The sequence below is a fragment of the Gopherus evgoodei genome, chromosome 8 (assembly GCF_007399415.2).
Source record: "Gopherus evgoodei ecotype Sinaloan lineage chromosome 8, rGopEvg1_v1.p, whole genome shotgun sequence".
Classification (NCBI taxonomy): domain Eukaryota; kingdom Metazoa; phylum Chordata; order Testudines; family Testudinidae; genus Gopherus; species Gopherus evgoodei.
In genome coordinates, this window is record NC_044329.1 from 58798255 (window position 1) to 58816388 (window position 18134).

The 18134-nt window shown below is 42.4% G+C and overlaps 1 protein-coding gene across 1 annotated transcript in view; it reads right to left on the reverse strand.

The window, feature by feature from the left end:
* Window positions 1-443: 443 nt before the first annotated feature.
* The window catches only part of NIBAN1 (niban apoptosis regulator 1), a 117074-nt gene continuing 99383 nt past the window's right edge, over window positions 444-18134 (reverse strand). The window contains 8 exon segments of the mRNA XM_030574166.1: window positions 444-2247; window positions 3447-3558; window positions 7372-7479; window positions 8411-8521; window positions 11643-11804; window positions 12084-12271; window positions 13334-13496; window positions 13584-13688. Of these exon segments, the coding sequence (XP_030430026.1) occupies window positions 935-2247; window positions 3447-3558; window positions 7372-7479; window positions 8411-8521; window positions 11643-11804; window positions 12084-12271; window positions 13334-13496; window positions 13584-13688 (2262 nt within the window). The 3' untranslated portion in view covers window positions 444-934.

An 18134-nucleotide genomic window follows, 5' to 3' on the forward strand; every position in this document is an offset into this window, starting at 1 on the left:
GGTGATACAGTCTTATGCGTATGGCAGTACTGCAGTTCAGAACTTAGAATTTTGGATTGTGGGTGAATGTACTGTATACTAGGAAGTGCAGTAGGTAGGTGCTGCATAAGGGTGCTAGCTGGTTTTATTGTAAATATTCTCATTAGATTCAAAAAAAGAAAAGAAAGAAAATAGCTGTAAAGTGCTCTGAAAGACTGTGTAACCCAGAAGTGCAGAGTGGGATTGAGAAACCTGCTCCCAGTGTTTTCCCAGTTTTAAATATAGCAAAAAAAATCAGAACATTTCATTGTCTTAATCTATGTCAAAACTTTAAAATACTTAAGTAATCAGTCGGATTGGAAAATTCAAAGTTTACATGCAATTTGGCTGCTGAACAACCTACTAATTATTTGTTTCCTGTTTAATTACTTGAGAGATTTAAACGTTTTCCTTCTAACACACTGAATGCAGATCCTAAATGAATTCATTTAATAACATTTTGATTGACTAATTTCAGCTAAGAGCTGTTGTAATATTGCCAATCCCAACCATTAGAAACATGAGTAGGCCCCCCCAAAAACATAAAGTTATCTTAAAATTTGTGAGATTTAAAAATAAATTTTTGGTTCTTTTTATTTGCCTTGAGGTGTTCAAGCATTTAGGGAGTCATGCTTTCAAGCTTTTCTCCACAAGGACTAGAAATTAACCTCTTTTTTTTTTTTTTTTTTTTTTTAATAAAAGCTGAAATTTGCAGGTAATAACCTGATTCCAGCAACTGGGCCTGTAACAAAACCCTCCAAGTACTGCAAAACTTGTGATAAAACTGCAAGAATTGGCAACACTGCATTTAGGCCCATTCCTGCTGTCTTTACTCGTGAATATTCCTGAATTCAAGAGAACTGCTGGAGAGAGTAATGGCTGCAGGATTGGGCTGTATATTTCTGAAGAACACTTTTTACTCTTCAGAGTGCTGCTCTGTACAACTCTCCTCTCTGTTTTCTTGTGTGACAGTTTCACTTCCTGCTGAGCTTGTGATTTCAGCACATAGAGAAGGTGCACCTGCTGGCTGACACTCATCACTTGCAGTAACAGTAAAGCTTTCAGATTTAATATCCACTGTAACCTCTGCCGTGCTAAGCTCATCTTCCTCTAGCACTAGTGAAACCTGAAAATCATCAGTTGTTTCTATTCTTAAGTTTTCAATTCTCAGAATGGGTACTTGTGTTGCATCAGGACTTTCAGCAGAACACCCAGGAAAGCTCTCAGCCTCTGTTTCCATTGGGACAGCATGAATGTGATCTTCACCTGCTTCCTCCAGATCAGATCTTCTGTCTCCAACTATGCTTTCTGTGTGTGCCTCTGGTTGCAATTTGTCATGAAGACCTTTGCAGCTTTCCAGACCAGTATACCAAACACTTTGGTTAGTCTCCATTTCTGCCTTTGACTCTTGAGACACATCCAGTTTTTCAGAGACCTCCAAACATTCTGCTTGAGTCGCATGGTTGCCTGCCTCTGAAAAGATCATTAAATTCATATCGCCTGTACCAAAACTGGTAGGAAGTGGCTGCTCCACCTTGAGCTCAGAATGTTCTACTTCTTTATTCACTACCTGGTCTGTTTTACCGGTTTCTGCATTAGTTTTGCTGTTTTCATCACTCTCTTCACCATGTTCTTGCGACTTCGAAATTTCATATTCATTTGCCACTTCCTTTTTGTTCTCAGATGGAGCAACTGCTGGTAATTCAATTGTCACCATCAGCAAGCTTCTGATCTCATTCACAGTACCAGGGACTGTAAGACTTCTCTCCTCTTCTTGTACCTTATTTTCTTTTTCAATGTTTCCTCCAAACTCTGTCTCCACTGCATTTTCATTCTGGGAAGTTATCATTTCCTCCACATCCTTTTCTTCATTAGGAGTAAAAGGATGAGATACCGGTTTGTCAGTGATGTCTGTAATGATCACCTTTTCTCTACTAATTGCAGGATTGCTAGACACATTGACATAAACTGCTTCTTCATTGTCTGATGGCTTTGCAGCATCATGACACTTCTCCTGGATCATTTTTTCTGACACAACAAGAAGTTCATTACTTTGAGTTTCAGTATCTGATGTTTCTGTTAAAGTGGTGGACAGTAGCTTAGCAGGACTGGCTTGTGCTGATCCTGAAGGGGTCTTCAAGTCAGTTAAACTGGACACACTTTCATAAGGCAAGTTTACGTTGTCCTCAAAAAGGTTGTGTTTCTTCAGAATGGCAGCTTCTTTTATTACTAAGTAGGACAAAAAGATCAAACGGATCTAAAAAAACTGACATTTTAAGAACACTCAAAATAAAAATACTCCTTTACTATGTTTCTAATATCATGGATTATTAACAAGGCCTAATTTTAATTATCTGTGCTTTTTTTCATTTCACTCAGCTTGGACAATGGAACGTTAATAGTAAGTTACACTTCCCATTTCTCATGCACTAACAGATTGCTTCTGTTTGGGTTCACAACACTATAGGAGGATATTTAAATCTAGAACTAGAGAGCTATTTTAATTGAATATCATAAATATTTCTATTCATTATTTTAAATCGCAAAACCTAAATTTTGGGCTAGAAGTACTCTATACTCCTTACCTGACGAGATTGTGAAGGCTAGGACTATAACAGTGTTTAAAATAGAACTGGATAAATTCATGGTGGTGAAGTCCATAAATGGCTATTAGCCAGGATGGGTGAGGAATGGTGTCCCTAGCCTCCGTTTGTCAGAGGATGGAGATGGATGGCAGGAGAGAGATTACTTGATCATTGCCTGTTAGGTTCACTCCCTCTGGGGCACCTGGCATTGGCCACTGTCGGTAGACAGATACTGGGCTAGACGGACCTTTGGTCTGACCTGGTCCGGCTGTTCTTATGTTCTTAAGTCCAACCAGAAAACCATTTAGAACTTGTGGAATACAGCAACTTCTCTATTATCACCTATACATATTGACTGAGAACTTTCTCGTTGTCCGATGCCCACATAGATAAATCTTTGGAGACTGCTGTTCTTAGTACCAGTGACCTATTGGCATTTATATTTTGGCAACATACTTCATTCTGAGAAATTCAGTCTGAATGTCATTAGATGTAATCAATTATTTGAAAGTTCAGGGCTTTGAGAGTGGCTTTGCTTCTTGGACCATTGGAACCAAGGTATCTTGGAGGCAACATGATTTGCATTAGAAAAAGGCTTGAACCACACTATGGATTTGAATATCCCAAGCTTTGGGGAAGTTCAGATCTGAATCCAAACTTCCTGGCTTGCCTCATCTCTTTAGTGGGGTGAATCAAAACTCTTAGACTCTTAACACTTCCAACCTCTGCGAAAATTGGGACCTGGAGCTGAATAAGGCAGCTCCGATCTATCACTAGCTCTGAAATAAGACCTCACAGACCCCATTCTAAACATTGTTACTATCACCTCAGAAGCATTCCTACCTTTTAGGGTTTCATCAAGCAATGTCTGAAATAAAATCTCTTCATAGACATTCTCTACTTGTATCACTCTGGTGTAATCAGCAAAGATGTACTGTTCATATTTCTGCAACTCCTGTGCAGAGACACAAAGAAGGAATAAAAGTATAAAAATGTGGCAGTCTGGGGTCCTCAAGGGTTCCTCAGTTCAGAAAAGAACCTGCCAGCTCCTATGTGAGAGATCTTTTCATGACGACAGCTCTCCAGGTCTAAATGAGCTACATATGTTTACAGTATTTTTCACATTTACCACTAATGTTTATATTGCATCACCTTAAGCACTCTAAATAAATAATTCTTATATTCTAAATAATGCAGAAAGTGAGGAAGCGACTGAGTCTATGCCTGTCCTCTGAGGCAAATTCATCCTCATCAGGGTATTGGGATACTCCGGCATTTGTTACTGGGATATAGCACCTGTAGCTCAGTGGTTCATATACAGCTCAGCCAGGCATGGGCGGCGAGTTATATACCCATGTGGTGCCTGGGCACCAGCAATATTCAGAGCCCAGGGGCCCAGCTCCACCAATGTTTGGGACCCGGTCTCTCCACTGGCCCCACCTGCCGCCCCCCCACACCACCCGAATGTCCCCTGGCCCCCCCTTGCTGGCCCCATGCATGGGCCCCAGAGGGAGCAATCCTGGCCTCTTCCGTGCAGCTCCATGCTGCCTCTGTGCAGCAACTGCTGCCGCAAGGTCCTAGTCCCCCCCATATAAACGCCATATCGTCCTCCTCTCTGGCCCCTGTCTCGAAGCAGCCTGCCTGCACCCCAGAGCCCATACCCCCAGCCAGAACTTTCACCCCCCCACTGCACCCTCAATCCTCTACCCTAGCTCTGAGCCCAACACTCCAAACACCTTATCTCCAGTTCTAGCCAGAGCCCTCATCTCCCTGCACCCTAACCCTCTACCCTAGCCTTGAGCCCCTCCAGCACCCCAAACCCATCATCTCCAGCCCCAGCCAGAGCCCTCACACCCCACACTCCTACTCTCTCCCTGAGCCCCTCCCACACCCCTCATTCCCAGCCCCAGACAGAGCCCTCATCCCCCTGCACCCTAACCGTCTGCTCCAACCCTGAGCCCCCTCCTGCATCATGAACTCATCCCAAGCCCCACTGACACAGCCCTCACCCCACACCCCAACCCTCTGCCATAGCCCTGAGCCCCCTCCCATACCCCAAACTTCTCATCCCCAGCCCCAAACAGAGCCCTCACCTCCTACACCCCTACCCTCCCCCTGAGCCCCTCTCACACCCCAAACCCCTCATCCCCAGCCCCATCCCAAATCCAGCCCCACCCCTGCACCCCCTCCCTCCCCCAAACTCCCTCCCAGAGCCTGCACCCCCTCCCTCCCTCCACACCCCCTCCCATCCCCAAACTCCCAGCACGTGCACTCTGCATCCCTCCTGCACCCCAGACCTCCTCCCCCACCCAAACTCACTCCCAGATCCTTGGGCAGGTGGGGGGCAGAGTTTGGTGGGGGCAGAGTTTGGGCAGGGGCAGATTCTGGGTGCCACCAAAATTTCTACAAACCTGCCGCCCATGCAGCTAGGTAGCAACTGAGTCATTACTAAGATTAAGATTTTATCATGGTTATTTTTAGTAAAAATCACAGACAGGTCACAGGCAACAAACAAAAAAATTCATGGAGGTCCATGACCTGTCCCTGACTTTTACTAAAAGTAACTGTGACAAAATGGGGCTGCAGGAAGAGAGAGGGTACAGCACCTGCCTCCACGGTGGCTAGGAGCTCTGGGGTTCCTCTGGCATCAGAAATAGCTGGGAGCCTGTGGCAGCTCAGAGCTCTGGGGTCCCCCCACTGCGGCTGGCAGCTGCAGGGGCACCCGCCACCCATGGCAGCTCAGACCTCCAGGGCCCCCATCAGCTGTGACAGCTCCAGCCCCATCACTCCAGGGCTGAAAAGGAGAATGTCATGGAAGTCACAGATTCAGCGACTTCCATGACCTCCATGAGATAATCTTAGCCTTAGTCATTACCACTGGATGGCTATTTGGTGGTTTATGTGAAGGGAGTCTAGAGGCCTCCGTCAAGTTCTTAGGAACGCATCTGCATCATGAAAACCACCATCTCAAATGGTCTTAATAGACAACCTTGTTGGCTTACCAGCAGAGAGGTATGTGAACTATATTACTCTCCACTCCTAGAGCTGAGTACATGGAGGTACACTAGCAGAGTGACTGCAGGGAAAGTTTGCTCCACTACTGCCTTCCCTATCCCTGTTCAGTGGAGAAAATGAGAGGACTCCATTCTCCAGAATATTAAATGTGATAAAAGTTTTTTATTTCATGCTTTATCTACAAATAAATACCATGTCCTGGATATATTGCCAATTGTCCACAAATGGTAAAAAGACAATTAGATTTGTGGATCTGAAAAGAAATAGAGAGACATACCCTGCAATGTACACGAGTGCTTTTGAATATATTAAAAAGTCATGAATTTTAATGGTCAGATGATTCACATTCACAGACATACAAATATAACATGCTAAAATTCATTTAACACGGACAGCTTATCCACTATAATTTCTTGCATCTGTTATGTTTCACACATTATTTCTGCCATACGTTCTCACAGAAAAGATACTGGTTATTCCTAAATCATCCCATGTGACAAATGAATACATGGCAGTACAATTTAGAATTCTGAAATGTATTGGTGCCCTAAACAGCTCCAAATCTATTTCTTCTTATTCCTTTTAACTATAGAAAGAACAATTCTGGTTTGAGACTGTTGACCATTTCAGACTGGTAATTCTGTGGTGCAAGACACAGAAAGCATGCAGCCCACTTGTGCTCCCAAGCAAATCAGAGAGGACTTTGTTTTTATTTGCGGGTGGAGGTGAGGAAAAGAAATCTGAGACAGCCACACTGGGTTATGTCTACACTAGAGTTTTATACCTCATGTTAATTGATTAAACATACTAAGTAAAAAAGACTAATGAGGAGATATGTTTGTTTCGTCTTTATTTATCCAATCGATAAACAGCAAAGATTTGTTACCTGGAACAAACAGGAGAGAAGTATCCACAGTAAGCTTGACAAATGTTTTAAGCACCCCTTGTTAGGTGGCAATCAATTAATATGAGATACAAAAGTCTAGTGAAGATAAGCCCACAATAGTCATATATCTGCTCAAATCCTCCCACTTCCCTTCCCCTACATGGCAGATGGTGTTGAAGGTAATTAACAGGGAAAAAGAAGTGAGCATGCACACTGCTCCTCCAGTGTCCTACTGCAAGGAACAGACTTTCAGCTCAGTGGCCTCCCAGAAATGCTGTAGAACATGAAGATGGAACTACAGGCTCATAACTTAAAATATTAGCTGTCAGCCAGAGAGAGAAGATCAGTTTGATGGCGTCAGACATCTGCCCTGACCTTGTAATCAGATTTTCTGGGGGAGCACCTCCCCCAGAGACTGCCCAGTGTCTCCCTGCCAGACAAAAACAAAACAAAACAGAACAAAACAAAACAAAACAAACCACATAAAGACCCTGGTCCCTTCCTATCTCTCCATAAACTGCTGGGGCAGCATGAGTGTTATTGCAGCCCTAGGGATGGAATAATTCCCATTTACCCCCACTGCATAGAAGAGGTGATCGGGATTTGCATAGGGCTGCCAAAAGATTTTAGAAGGGAACTTATTTATTTGAATTCTCTCCCCACCCCAAATTAGATCCACATCCATTATTGTTTCACCACGGATGCCCCAAACTGACCACCCTCAGGATCACGTTGGCCCTGTGACCAACCATTTTACATGACCACCTGTAGCTAATTTGCATTAGGTGGTTTAGGATATAGCCATCAGTGTGCTAATTCCACCTTCCTTTTAATTTTATTCCAGTATGGAGCCATAAAGTTACCTACTGGTTTGCAAGCTGAAGCCAGTGTCTTCTGCATTGTGGGCAATGTGATCTGTACCAATGCTTCCTGAAATATTTTCTTCCGTATAGTACTGCTGTCGTAATCATATTGCTGTCAAAACAGACAAAAGTAAAAACACAGTTAGAACAATTAATCATTCATACAAGTAGTTTGTTCCCATTGGCCTGTTCCTGCTGGCGGGCAACACAAAGAATATGAATTGGTGTCTTTAAATCAAGGTTTGAGGACTTCAGAAATTCTGCCAGAAGTTGTGGACCTATTAAAGGAGTGGGTAGATGAGGTTCTGTGGCCTGCAAAGTGCAGGAGGTCAGACTAGATGATCATGATGGTCCCTTCTGGCCTTAAAGTCTGAGAATTCAGGTGAGCACTCTCCATGAGAACTGCCTCTCTCATGGTATTTCAGCGCTTCTACTTCTGGGACCAGTTAGAATTTTGGAGGCAGATCCTCTAAATTGTCATAATTGTCATTTACATCAGTTGAGGATCTGTCCCTAAAAGTGCAATGTTGCAGGCAAATGAAGTGTGCCATAAATATTTTTTTTAAATATTAGCCCAATTATTTTGAGCCTCAAAAAATGTTCAAGTTTGGGCCAAATTTTATCCATATGGTTTATCCATAGGTACTTGAATACCATGAGACTAGAGAATGGCATGGTCCAATGATTTGAATATAGAATTATTATTTGAAGTCATCACACCATTTAGGAAGGACCTAATTCTACACTGCGTTGCACCTGGAGTAGTCATTTGCACTTTTGCAAAACACTACTAAATTAGCGTTCTCCACTTCCTTACATCAGAGGTAGCATTTTACACTAATTTTGCACAGGGATAGATAAGGTGCAAGGCAGTTAAGAATATGGCCAATCATTCCAGTCACTGAAGACAAGTGGATGCACTGAAATATTTCCAATTAGATGGTATGAAACACATTTCTTCTCATTATTAAAATAATGTATTACAAAACACCTAAGCAGATCCCCTAGTTTTCTAGTACACTTAAGAGTCAGATAATTTTTACCTTTAGTACTCGTAGTTTGACTTTTTCAATGGCAATTGAAATTTTCACTGTATCTCCTTGGCTACTCAGACTGAGAAGTTGTTCAAAAGTGTACACTGCATTTTCCATAAGCTAGAAATAAAGACAAATGTGATCAAGGGAAAGGATTAAAATTGCCATACTTATTGCAGGGCTCACTCCACTGAAGTTCATGGCAAAATTCCCATGACTTCAAACTGAGCAAGATGAAGAGCAGTTTATGATTCCTACTATTTTTAGATAGACTTCTGAATTACAACGTTACTAGTTACAGGTTCTTCCAGACACAAACAGACATTGTAAACTTAATAGTTTGTTAAAGTGTGCTTGTGAGGTGGAAGTGGTAGGAGGAAGAGAAGAAAGAATACAAACCCTAAAAATCAAAAGAAATGTTTTCAGGACTTCTTAAAAAAAGATTTAAAATGTCAGTAGAAAAAAGGAGTTTAGATTGGATTTGAACACTCTTTGGGGACTGGAAAAGGAAAAGAACACAACTGCAAGAGAATGCAAGAGAATAAGAAAATGGAACTTACTATTTCAATTTCCAATTCAAGGCTAAGGACAGGTCTACGCTAGAAGAGGTTTGCCAGAAGAACTATACAGGTATAGCTATTCTAGGAAGCCCTCTTAGTGCCAACTTATATATGACGAAAATTAAAGTAGATTCAGAATTCTGTTTTCAGGGCTTGAGAAATTCTCACACCATCCAATGACACATTAAAAAATTACCCCAGTTTGGAGAAACTTCATTAGCAACAATTTTGCAGGTAGAAATAATTTGTACTTTATGTTTTCAACTTCATTTTTAAGGGAAAACAGCCCATGACTCCGTATGTCCTCTGCTTCACATAGGAACTTTCAAATTAGTATATAGATATCCATGTAATATCTTCTGATTTTCCTGTTGCAAAAGATATGGCCTTGTACGCAGTGCCCTTACCTAGGTTTTTTTTAAAAAAAAAAAAATAGCTAAACATAGGTTGTGTCAAGTTTTGAAGTGTCATATTTAGAATTAGGTTTGCACCAGACTCAGATGAACACGCAAGTTGCATTTGCACATGTAAATTAAGTACCCACATGTCTACTCAATATATGTATACAAGTGCATGAACATTCAAACTTTGGGCATGCAAAATTTTGGACATTAAAACTGCAGGTACAGTTTTAGAGACCAGCTGGAAAGCTTAGCCACTCATGTTTTCTATGCATCTGCAGATCTTGGCCCAGATACTCATCTGACTTCAACGGAGCTACACTGATTTATATCAGCTGCGCACGTGGCCCCTAGTTTTCATAAATTGGCCAGAAGATGACAATAACCCCACAGGCTTTAAATACTACTTTTTCGGCAACTTTGAAGACTAGGGACCTGACGCTCCAGTGCCTGGCACTTTGTGTAAGTCATTTACACCTGTACAAAGTTAGTGGGAATTAAACCAGATGTTTCTTTTAAACTAAAACAATGTTAATGAAGACATATTGGCCTAGCGGCTTATTAATAAAAATAAATATTATATGCCCACAACCACAAAATGAAACTGTTTTACACTTCTCATGAGAAAAATAATGGCCCCTTTAAGAGAGAAAAGCAATATAAATGAGCTTGTTGGAACAACTTGTACTCTCCCTTTCAGGCAACTTATGGAAAACCTTGAAAAACAATCTCTTCTTTCTCCTGTTTCATTATCGACTTCCTCCTTTGACAGGTGTTTTGCCTGGGCAGGATTTCAAGGCAGTCCCTACTCGAAACATGGGAGTGAAAATTCAAAAATTCCTTGGCTGCCGATCACTCCTCATTTTAGGTTTTCCTAAAGACATCTATGGTATCTAAGAGCTATCATAATCTTCCGTGACATCACAGCTGGTTGCTTTGACAAAGATTATGGTGTCACAAAAAACAACATTTAGAGGAAAATGCAGTACAGCTGTGTGAGGGAGAAACTTTGCTGGAGTTGGGTTTGCTCAATGGGTATGAATTTGGCCCTCTAAGTTCACGTGGGAAAAAAGCAGCAGGAACCAACAAGATCATAATCAACATAGATCTTGCTTATAAGTAAGTGCCTGAATGATAAAGTCTAGGAAAGAAAGTGTGATATACAGGCAGAGATATTTTTAAAGAGGTTGTATTTTACAATGAGTTACTGTAGTTTCTGGAATACTAAGGGTAGAGGGGAGGGACAGGTGGCACATGAATCCATGTAGCTACCAATACCACAGGCTATGTCAAGCACCACCACCTCATTTGCTCTACTGCAGTTGGAGTCGCAACAGAATACAGCTCCATGTCACACAACAGGTGCCTTGTGAGCCCCACTCCATAGAACTGTACCAATTACACTGCTTATAGGTCCCTACTGAACTGGTTATATACCATACTGACCACATTACTAAAAATACAGAAGACAACACAAGGCTATGAAAGCTTGTCCTGTCCTGTACTCTAGCAATCATAAGACATCTGTGTGGGATATGCCTACTTGATCCTAATAGGTGATCTCTGTTTAATGCTCCTGAAGTAAAAAAGCCAAATATCCCTGCCAATAATTTGTAAAAGTAGGAGGGGGGTGGGATTCCTTTCTAATTAAGAATCAGGCAGACAGTTCAGCCCTCTGCATGGAAACTAGAATCACCATGGTTATTCTAAGTCTCTAAATCCATTTATACCCTGAGATAAAAATGAATATAGAAATAATTGCCCATTTTTCTAATAAAAGCCTTACTGCCTATCATCAGAGACTAGAATTATAAAGGAGAACCCAGTCCATTCCCTTGCATAAATACCAGAAATACATTTTTAATGATCTTTCATAAAAGACAGTGCTTGAGTATGTAAATAAGGCAGACTCTTCATCACCTGATTTGTGTGTATCAACAGCATTTTTACTGCACAAATTTAGAGGCCAGGCTGAGGGCACTCTGAAATTTGCCCTAGGACTCTGACACACTAAGATTTCAGAAATTAAAAAGGTCACATGAAGAGATGATCAACCTTTAGCTCCTAACTACTGTGCCTTTAAAAGGAATAAACACAGATTTAAAGATGATGCGCCCGTGTCAGCTGTGATATTCCTGGAATTTTGTCATCTCTAATTTCATTCTAGTCTATTCACCATTCTGTGAATGTGCATAACTCCCTATCAAGACTACTTTGAAGCAGAGCAGATGGGCAAACCTAATCTGTTCTTCTAAAGTGGAAAAATGGATTTTACAGTACCTCCTGCATGAAGTTTTGCGTCCTCTGAACCACAAAATCAATATGGTAGAATTTGAAGCGGCTCTTGAGGTCCTGGAGTTGTTCCTGGAGGAGATTGACTTTCAGATAGCAAGGTTCCATTTTCACAGAGTTGAATGGCAGGTTCATCAGCTGCTCCAAGTTCTGTATCCCAGTGGGAAAAAATATTTTACAAAGAAAGCAATCTGAGATGGATTCTTAATATAGAAATTTAGTGATGGTCACACAACTGATTGTGGCAAATCATTATTCAATCTATTGTACTCTGTGTGTCTGAGTCAGAGGACTATTTAACTGAGAAAAACAGGAATTTATACCTGTTTGGCTCTGCAGAGCCAATATAGCTATTGCCAGTTAAGATCTATATAGAGAATTTTTATAACATGTGAGAGGGTAAAAAAGGACCGAGACTTCTTTTCTTACTTCCTTCAGCTTTGTGGCATCATTTGTCTTCTGGAAGTCCTGGCTGATCTCATTAACTTCTTTTTCAAAGAGCAAACGAACTTCACTGAATCCAGAGCTCACTGGGCCCATGAGCTCTTCCAATATAGAAGGCAAAAATGGCTGGATATTCTCCATGCAGCACTTCTCAGCAGGCTCAGAGACTGTTGCTGAGATATTAAAGAATCAGACAGACGTGTTTTAGGCCACCTGGTGGTAGACTGAAGAATCTAAATGAAAGGGCTACAGACTGTAGAATAAGTTCTATCAGAATACTTTTCCCAGAGCCATAAATGACACTTGTCCTCCTCAAATATGACTTGGGTAAGGAAGGGAAGAGTTTGTGGAGTTTAAATGACAATTTAAAGATATTTTTTCCTAGTCCTTCCTGCCAAATTATAGTGGATTGGATGCATTGTGAGCAAAGAAGAAGAAATATAGGCAGGCATTGGCAAGCACTGGGATGTTTGTAAATAGCATGGTCATTGTGACCTAAGGCACACTGTATTACATGTTAATTCAACAGGGAACTTTACACAGCAAGGAAAACAATCTACACTCCCTTGCATAAAAGAGTGCCCTAAAGAGAAATGCTCCAAGTTTTTTTTAAAATAATTGCCTAAATCTTCATCTATTTCTTATCATCTATGGTTTCTAGAAAGAGTGCTTCAGCAGCATAAGCTAATGTTTTGTCTACTTTTTATGTTAATTTACATATTCATTACAAAACTATAATCGCTCACGTCATATGAGCTTTAAATTATTCAATAAGCCATTTGTTTTAAATATGCCTCAGCACTAAAGACGTATTGCTTAATCCAAGCTTCCACTGTGGAGCATATAGGCCATATTCTGCTTTTGTTTGTGCTTGTGTAATCTATATCTTCATCATATAATGTTGTACAGGTGAAACTGAAAGCAGAATAAGCCATTCTAATCAACATTTTCAGAAGTGGCTGGTGATTTGGGTTGCCTCCACTTCCGGGAATCCAGTTTGAAATACCTGGCCCCTGATATTGAGAAGGGCTAAGCATTCACAATTCCCACTGAAGACTGTGGAAGCTGCAGGTGCTCAGCACTTTCTGTAAATCAGAGTCTCAAGTCAGGCACCCAAACAAGTGAGCACTTGATAATTCAAGCACCTAAGGGCAATGGGTAATTCTGAAGAACAGCTCCAGAATAGTGAGACATGGGAAGAGGAGGTTGCTTTTTTTTTTTTAATCCCCACTAACCTTTGATTTTTCCAGCTAAATAGTTCTTTGAGTTCAAAATCTGATCCATGTCTGAACGAATGGTTCCTTCTAGATTCTTTGTAAGATCTTTACATTCTTCCTTCAAGGTGTTTAATCCTTCTGAAACCTGCTCCTGGACCAGATTGTATGTTTCTTCTACAATCTAAAAACAAAAAATAGAAGTATGCATGGACTAGCACATTGGACAATTGCTATGCGAGACAAGAATTGTGCAAAGGACAGTACTTACTGCAAACCAAACCCTCTTCCTATCGTTCCTCTTTCCTTTCATTTTAGGCAGGAGCATAGTCTGAAGGTTAGGCAGGAGCTCCTCCATCACAAGGTTGCTCAAGATCTACAAGGTTAAAAAAAAATTTTTTTAAATGACAGTTTCAGTCCTCACCATTCTGCTGAACACTGCACTTGTACTACATTTTCAAATGTGGATAGCCTCAAATATTACATAACTGTTTTGCTATCCCAGGTAGCCAAGACATCTTCTCACAATACAGTTTTCACAATGTTAAGATTAATTGATTGCATTCAAATTGAGAGACCATTTTTGGCACTTAAATTACACTAGGGGGCAGGGGGAAGAAGAGAGAAACGGGACCTTTATGCTTTCCTCTGACGCATTTGCTATCGACCTCAGTACGGACAAGAAATGTGACTATGAGGGCCATGGATCTATTAAAATACTACAGATCATGATTCTCTTTCCTAAAACTTACTACGTGGTTTTAAACATAAAAGGCTGGATCCTCTGCTGGGGAAAGTCACTGGAGCTACTGTGATTTACATCAGCTGAAGACCTGGACTAAAATATTGACAAGATGAAAGCGGTGCATTTTGATAAAGGTTCAGAGTGGAAGCCTTGGATCTCAAGCTGTCTGCATTCTCGGCCACTGCTAGCTTCTCCTGCTGGGGTCACCGTGGTGGAGAGCCTATTCTACAGAATTACTGGTTAATGGGTACACCTAAAGCTGGATAGCCCTACTAAAAAGTGTTTCTAAGGGATGCTGAGCCCAACAAAAGAAGATATAAATACACCAATGTGAGGAATCCAAAGACTGTTTTTGGTGAGCATTATCTCAGCAAGTCAAAATGGAGGAAGAACTGGTATGTCAGCAGGATGTAAATGGAAACAGAGTCCACAAACTCAGTCTAATCTTGGAATGAGCTAATGCTACCCCAGTGCTTACACTATCAATACTGATTTATTTTTCCAGTGACTCACGGCATAGCCCATAAAAAAATAGTAACTCCAGGCTGAGTCTTGAGAGAATAGCAGCTGCTCCAAAATTGGATTTTATGGAGGAAGAACTCACACATTTAAGGTCATGATTATAATTAATACCATTATGAGCTGGGTGAAACCTTGCTATGGTTTAGGTTAATATCCTGTTGAGGTTGATAGGTGCAAACTCACCCTTCAAATCAACGTAACTTTAAACATAAGCCCTTCCTAAGAGAAAAAGGTGTGTGTGACCCTGCCTGGGAGCTTTTGTGCTGAGTATTGCTTTGGATAGGTGTGTGTGGGAGTGCGAGAGAACACAGACATACTGAGGTCACAGACAAGAACAGAGAAAGAGGGAGAAGCAAAGAGGCAAGGTAAGCCAAGCAGGAGCCTGTGAGCACAGTGTGACCCTGGAAAAACCTTGAGATAGCTTTTGGGTCTGGTATTAGATAAAGAGGCCTCAGGGCAGTAAGCTAAGAAACTGTTCCTTTTGGTCTTGGTTCCTCCTGCATTCAGAGGGACAGGACTTTGTACATTCTTTGTAAATAAACAAAACTGCACCAAAGAAATACCTATCACAAATTTCTACTTCCAGCTGGAACATCCCAGGGCCCCAAACCTTGACTAATGGCTCAGGTCAAAAAGAGGCAACAATATGATGGAATAGCAGTAGCTGCAAATTTCCATGCTGTGCTTGAACTTGGAACTAGAAATTCAAAGATTTCCCTTTCCCCACCATTTCCAGACCCCACAACTACAATGTTCTTCTAAGGATTTTAACTTTTAAATTACTGATCTGTTCTTCTCAACCTTAACTCCATCTTCATAAAGTCTTTGTCTGGGAATTTATTTACCAAACATATACTAGATGGTTTACAGATACCATGAAAACCATGAAAACATGTTGTTTGCTGCCACAAGTATCTTACAGTCTAAATATCAAAGTCAGATTCAACTATGCTGAACCAAGTACATATCAGGAAATAACTGATCTAAGAAAAGGTCCTGCAAGGTCATCCAGAAAGGTTTCATTAATGCACACAACAGCTGGGATGTCATGATCAAATAATAGGCAGTAACAGTCCTCATAGTGACCAAATACCTTAAAATTCACATTGTACAGTGTATGCAAAAGTTACCTTTTTAAGAAACGTTAGATTGGATTTATATTCCTTTAATGAAAGGTATATTTTAGGGACTCCAACAAAAAGAACGGTTACTCACCTTCTCAAAGAACAACTGTTATGAGATGTGTTGCTCATATCCATTCCAATTAGGTGTCTGTGTGCTGCATGCACCGTCGTTGGAAAGTTTTTCCCCTAGCAGCACTCGTCGGGTCAGCTGTGGTGCCTCCGAAGTGGCACCTCCATAGTGCGCTATATATGACCCTGCCGACACGGTGCCTCCTTAGTTCCTTCTTGCCAGTTACTCCGACAGAGGGGAAGGCGGGTTGGTTTGGAATGGATATGAGCAACAGGTCTCAAAGAATAATAGTTACGAGAAGGTGAATAACCATTCTCTCTTCACGTGATTGCTCATATTGATTCCAATTAGATGACTCCCAAGCCTTACTTAGGTGGTGGGGTCAGAGTTATGGAATCGCTCATTGGAGCACTGCTCTGCCAAAAGCTGCATCATCTCTAGCATGCTGGACGATGGCGTAATGAGAGGTGAACATATGCACCGAGGACCAAATCGCTGCCCTGCAGATTTCTTGGATGGGAACCTGGGGCAGGAATGCCATCGATGAGGCTTGTACTCTTGTGGAGTGTGCCGTAAGTGTCAGGGCTGGGATTTTGGCCAACTCATAGCACCTGCAGATGCAGGATATGATCCAGGAAGATATTCTTTGTGATGATACTGAGAGTCCTTTCATTTGGTCAGCCACCACTATGAATAGCTGATTCAACTTTCTGAACGGCTTAGTACATTCGATGTAGAAGACCAGCGCCCGCCTAACAACCAGAGAGCGCAGCCTCTGCTCGCGGTTACTGGCATGAGGCTTAGGACAGAAAATGGGCAGGTATATGTCTTGTCTTGTATGAAAACCGACACAAACTTAGGAAGAAAGGCTGGGTGAGGCCTAAGCTGCACCTTATCCTTGTGGAAGACAGTGTAAGGTGGGTCAGAGGTGAGGGCCTTTAACTCAGACACCCTCCTTGCTGAGATAATGGTGACCAGAAAAGCTACCGTGTATGATAGACAGAGAAGGGAGCAAGTCGCTAGCAGTTCAGATGGGAGCCCCTATTAGTTTGGAGAGGACCACGTTAAGGTCCCATGCAGGGACTGGCTGTCTAATCTGAGGATGGAGGCGTTTTAAGACCTTGAGAAAACGTCCCACCATGGGGTTGGCAAATATGGAGCGTCCAGATACTCCTAGGTGGAAGGCCGAGATAGCAGTGAGGTGAACCTTGATGGATAACGCTGCCAGGCCTTGTTGTTTTAGGTGTAGGAGGTACTCTAGGATGAGTGGTATAGGCACCTGGAGTGGAGGTGTGTGACACTGGGCACACCAGCAAATGAACCTTTTCCACTTAGATAGATAAGTGGCCCTGGTGGATGGTTTCCTGCTGCCAAGTAGGACCTCCCGTACAGATTCCGAGTACAGAAGTTCCATGGGATTTAACCATGAAGCTTCCAAGCCGTGAGATGGAGGCACTTGAGGTTTGGGTGGAGCAGGTGACCGTGTTCCTGAGTGATCAGGTCAGGGTAGAGTAGCAATGCAATCAGGGCGTCCACTGATGGTTCCAGGAGTGTGGTGTACCAGTGTTGTTGAGGCCACGCCGGGGCCACCAGGATTACCTACACTCTGTCCCTGCAGACCTTGTGCACAAGAGGGAACGAGAGAAAGGTGTACAACAGGCAGCCTCCCCAGGGTAGAAGAAACATGTCTGTGATCAAGCTCGGGCTGTGATTCTGGAAGGAGCAGAACACTGGGCATGTCCTGTTGCTGAGGGGGGCAAACAGGTTGACCTGAGGAAACCCCCACCTTTGGATGATGGAGTGTATGACATCTGGACAGATGGACCACTCATGATTGCGGAACGATCTGCTGAGGTGGTCTGCCAGGTCGTTCTGAGCCACTTGGAGATAGGATGCTTCCAGGTGAATGGAGTGGGCGATGCAGAACTCCCAGAGCCTGAGGGCTTCTCAACACAGTGGGGAGGAATGGGCTCCACCTTGCTTGTTGATGTAAAACATGGCAGTGATGTTGTCCATCCTCGTTGCCATGCACTGGCCTTGCAGCCAGGCCCAAAAAGTTTGGCATGCTAGGCGTACCATCCTGAGCTCCTTGATGTTGATATGGAGAGCTTGTCCCAAGACCATAGTCCTGCGTTTGTTGATCTCCCAAATGTGCACCCCCCAACCCACAGCTGATGTGTCCATTACCAGGGATAAGGAGGGCTGGGGGCTGTTGAAGGGGACTCCCTTGCACACCATCTGAGGGTTGAGTGACCATTGGAGGAACTCAAGTACGTGCTCTGACACCATCACTGCTAAGTCCAGGTTGTCATGTCCTGGGCGATAGACCGACGCAAGCCACATCTGCAGGGGTCTGAGTCT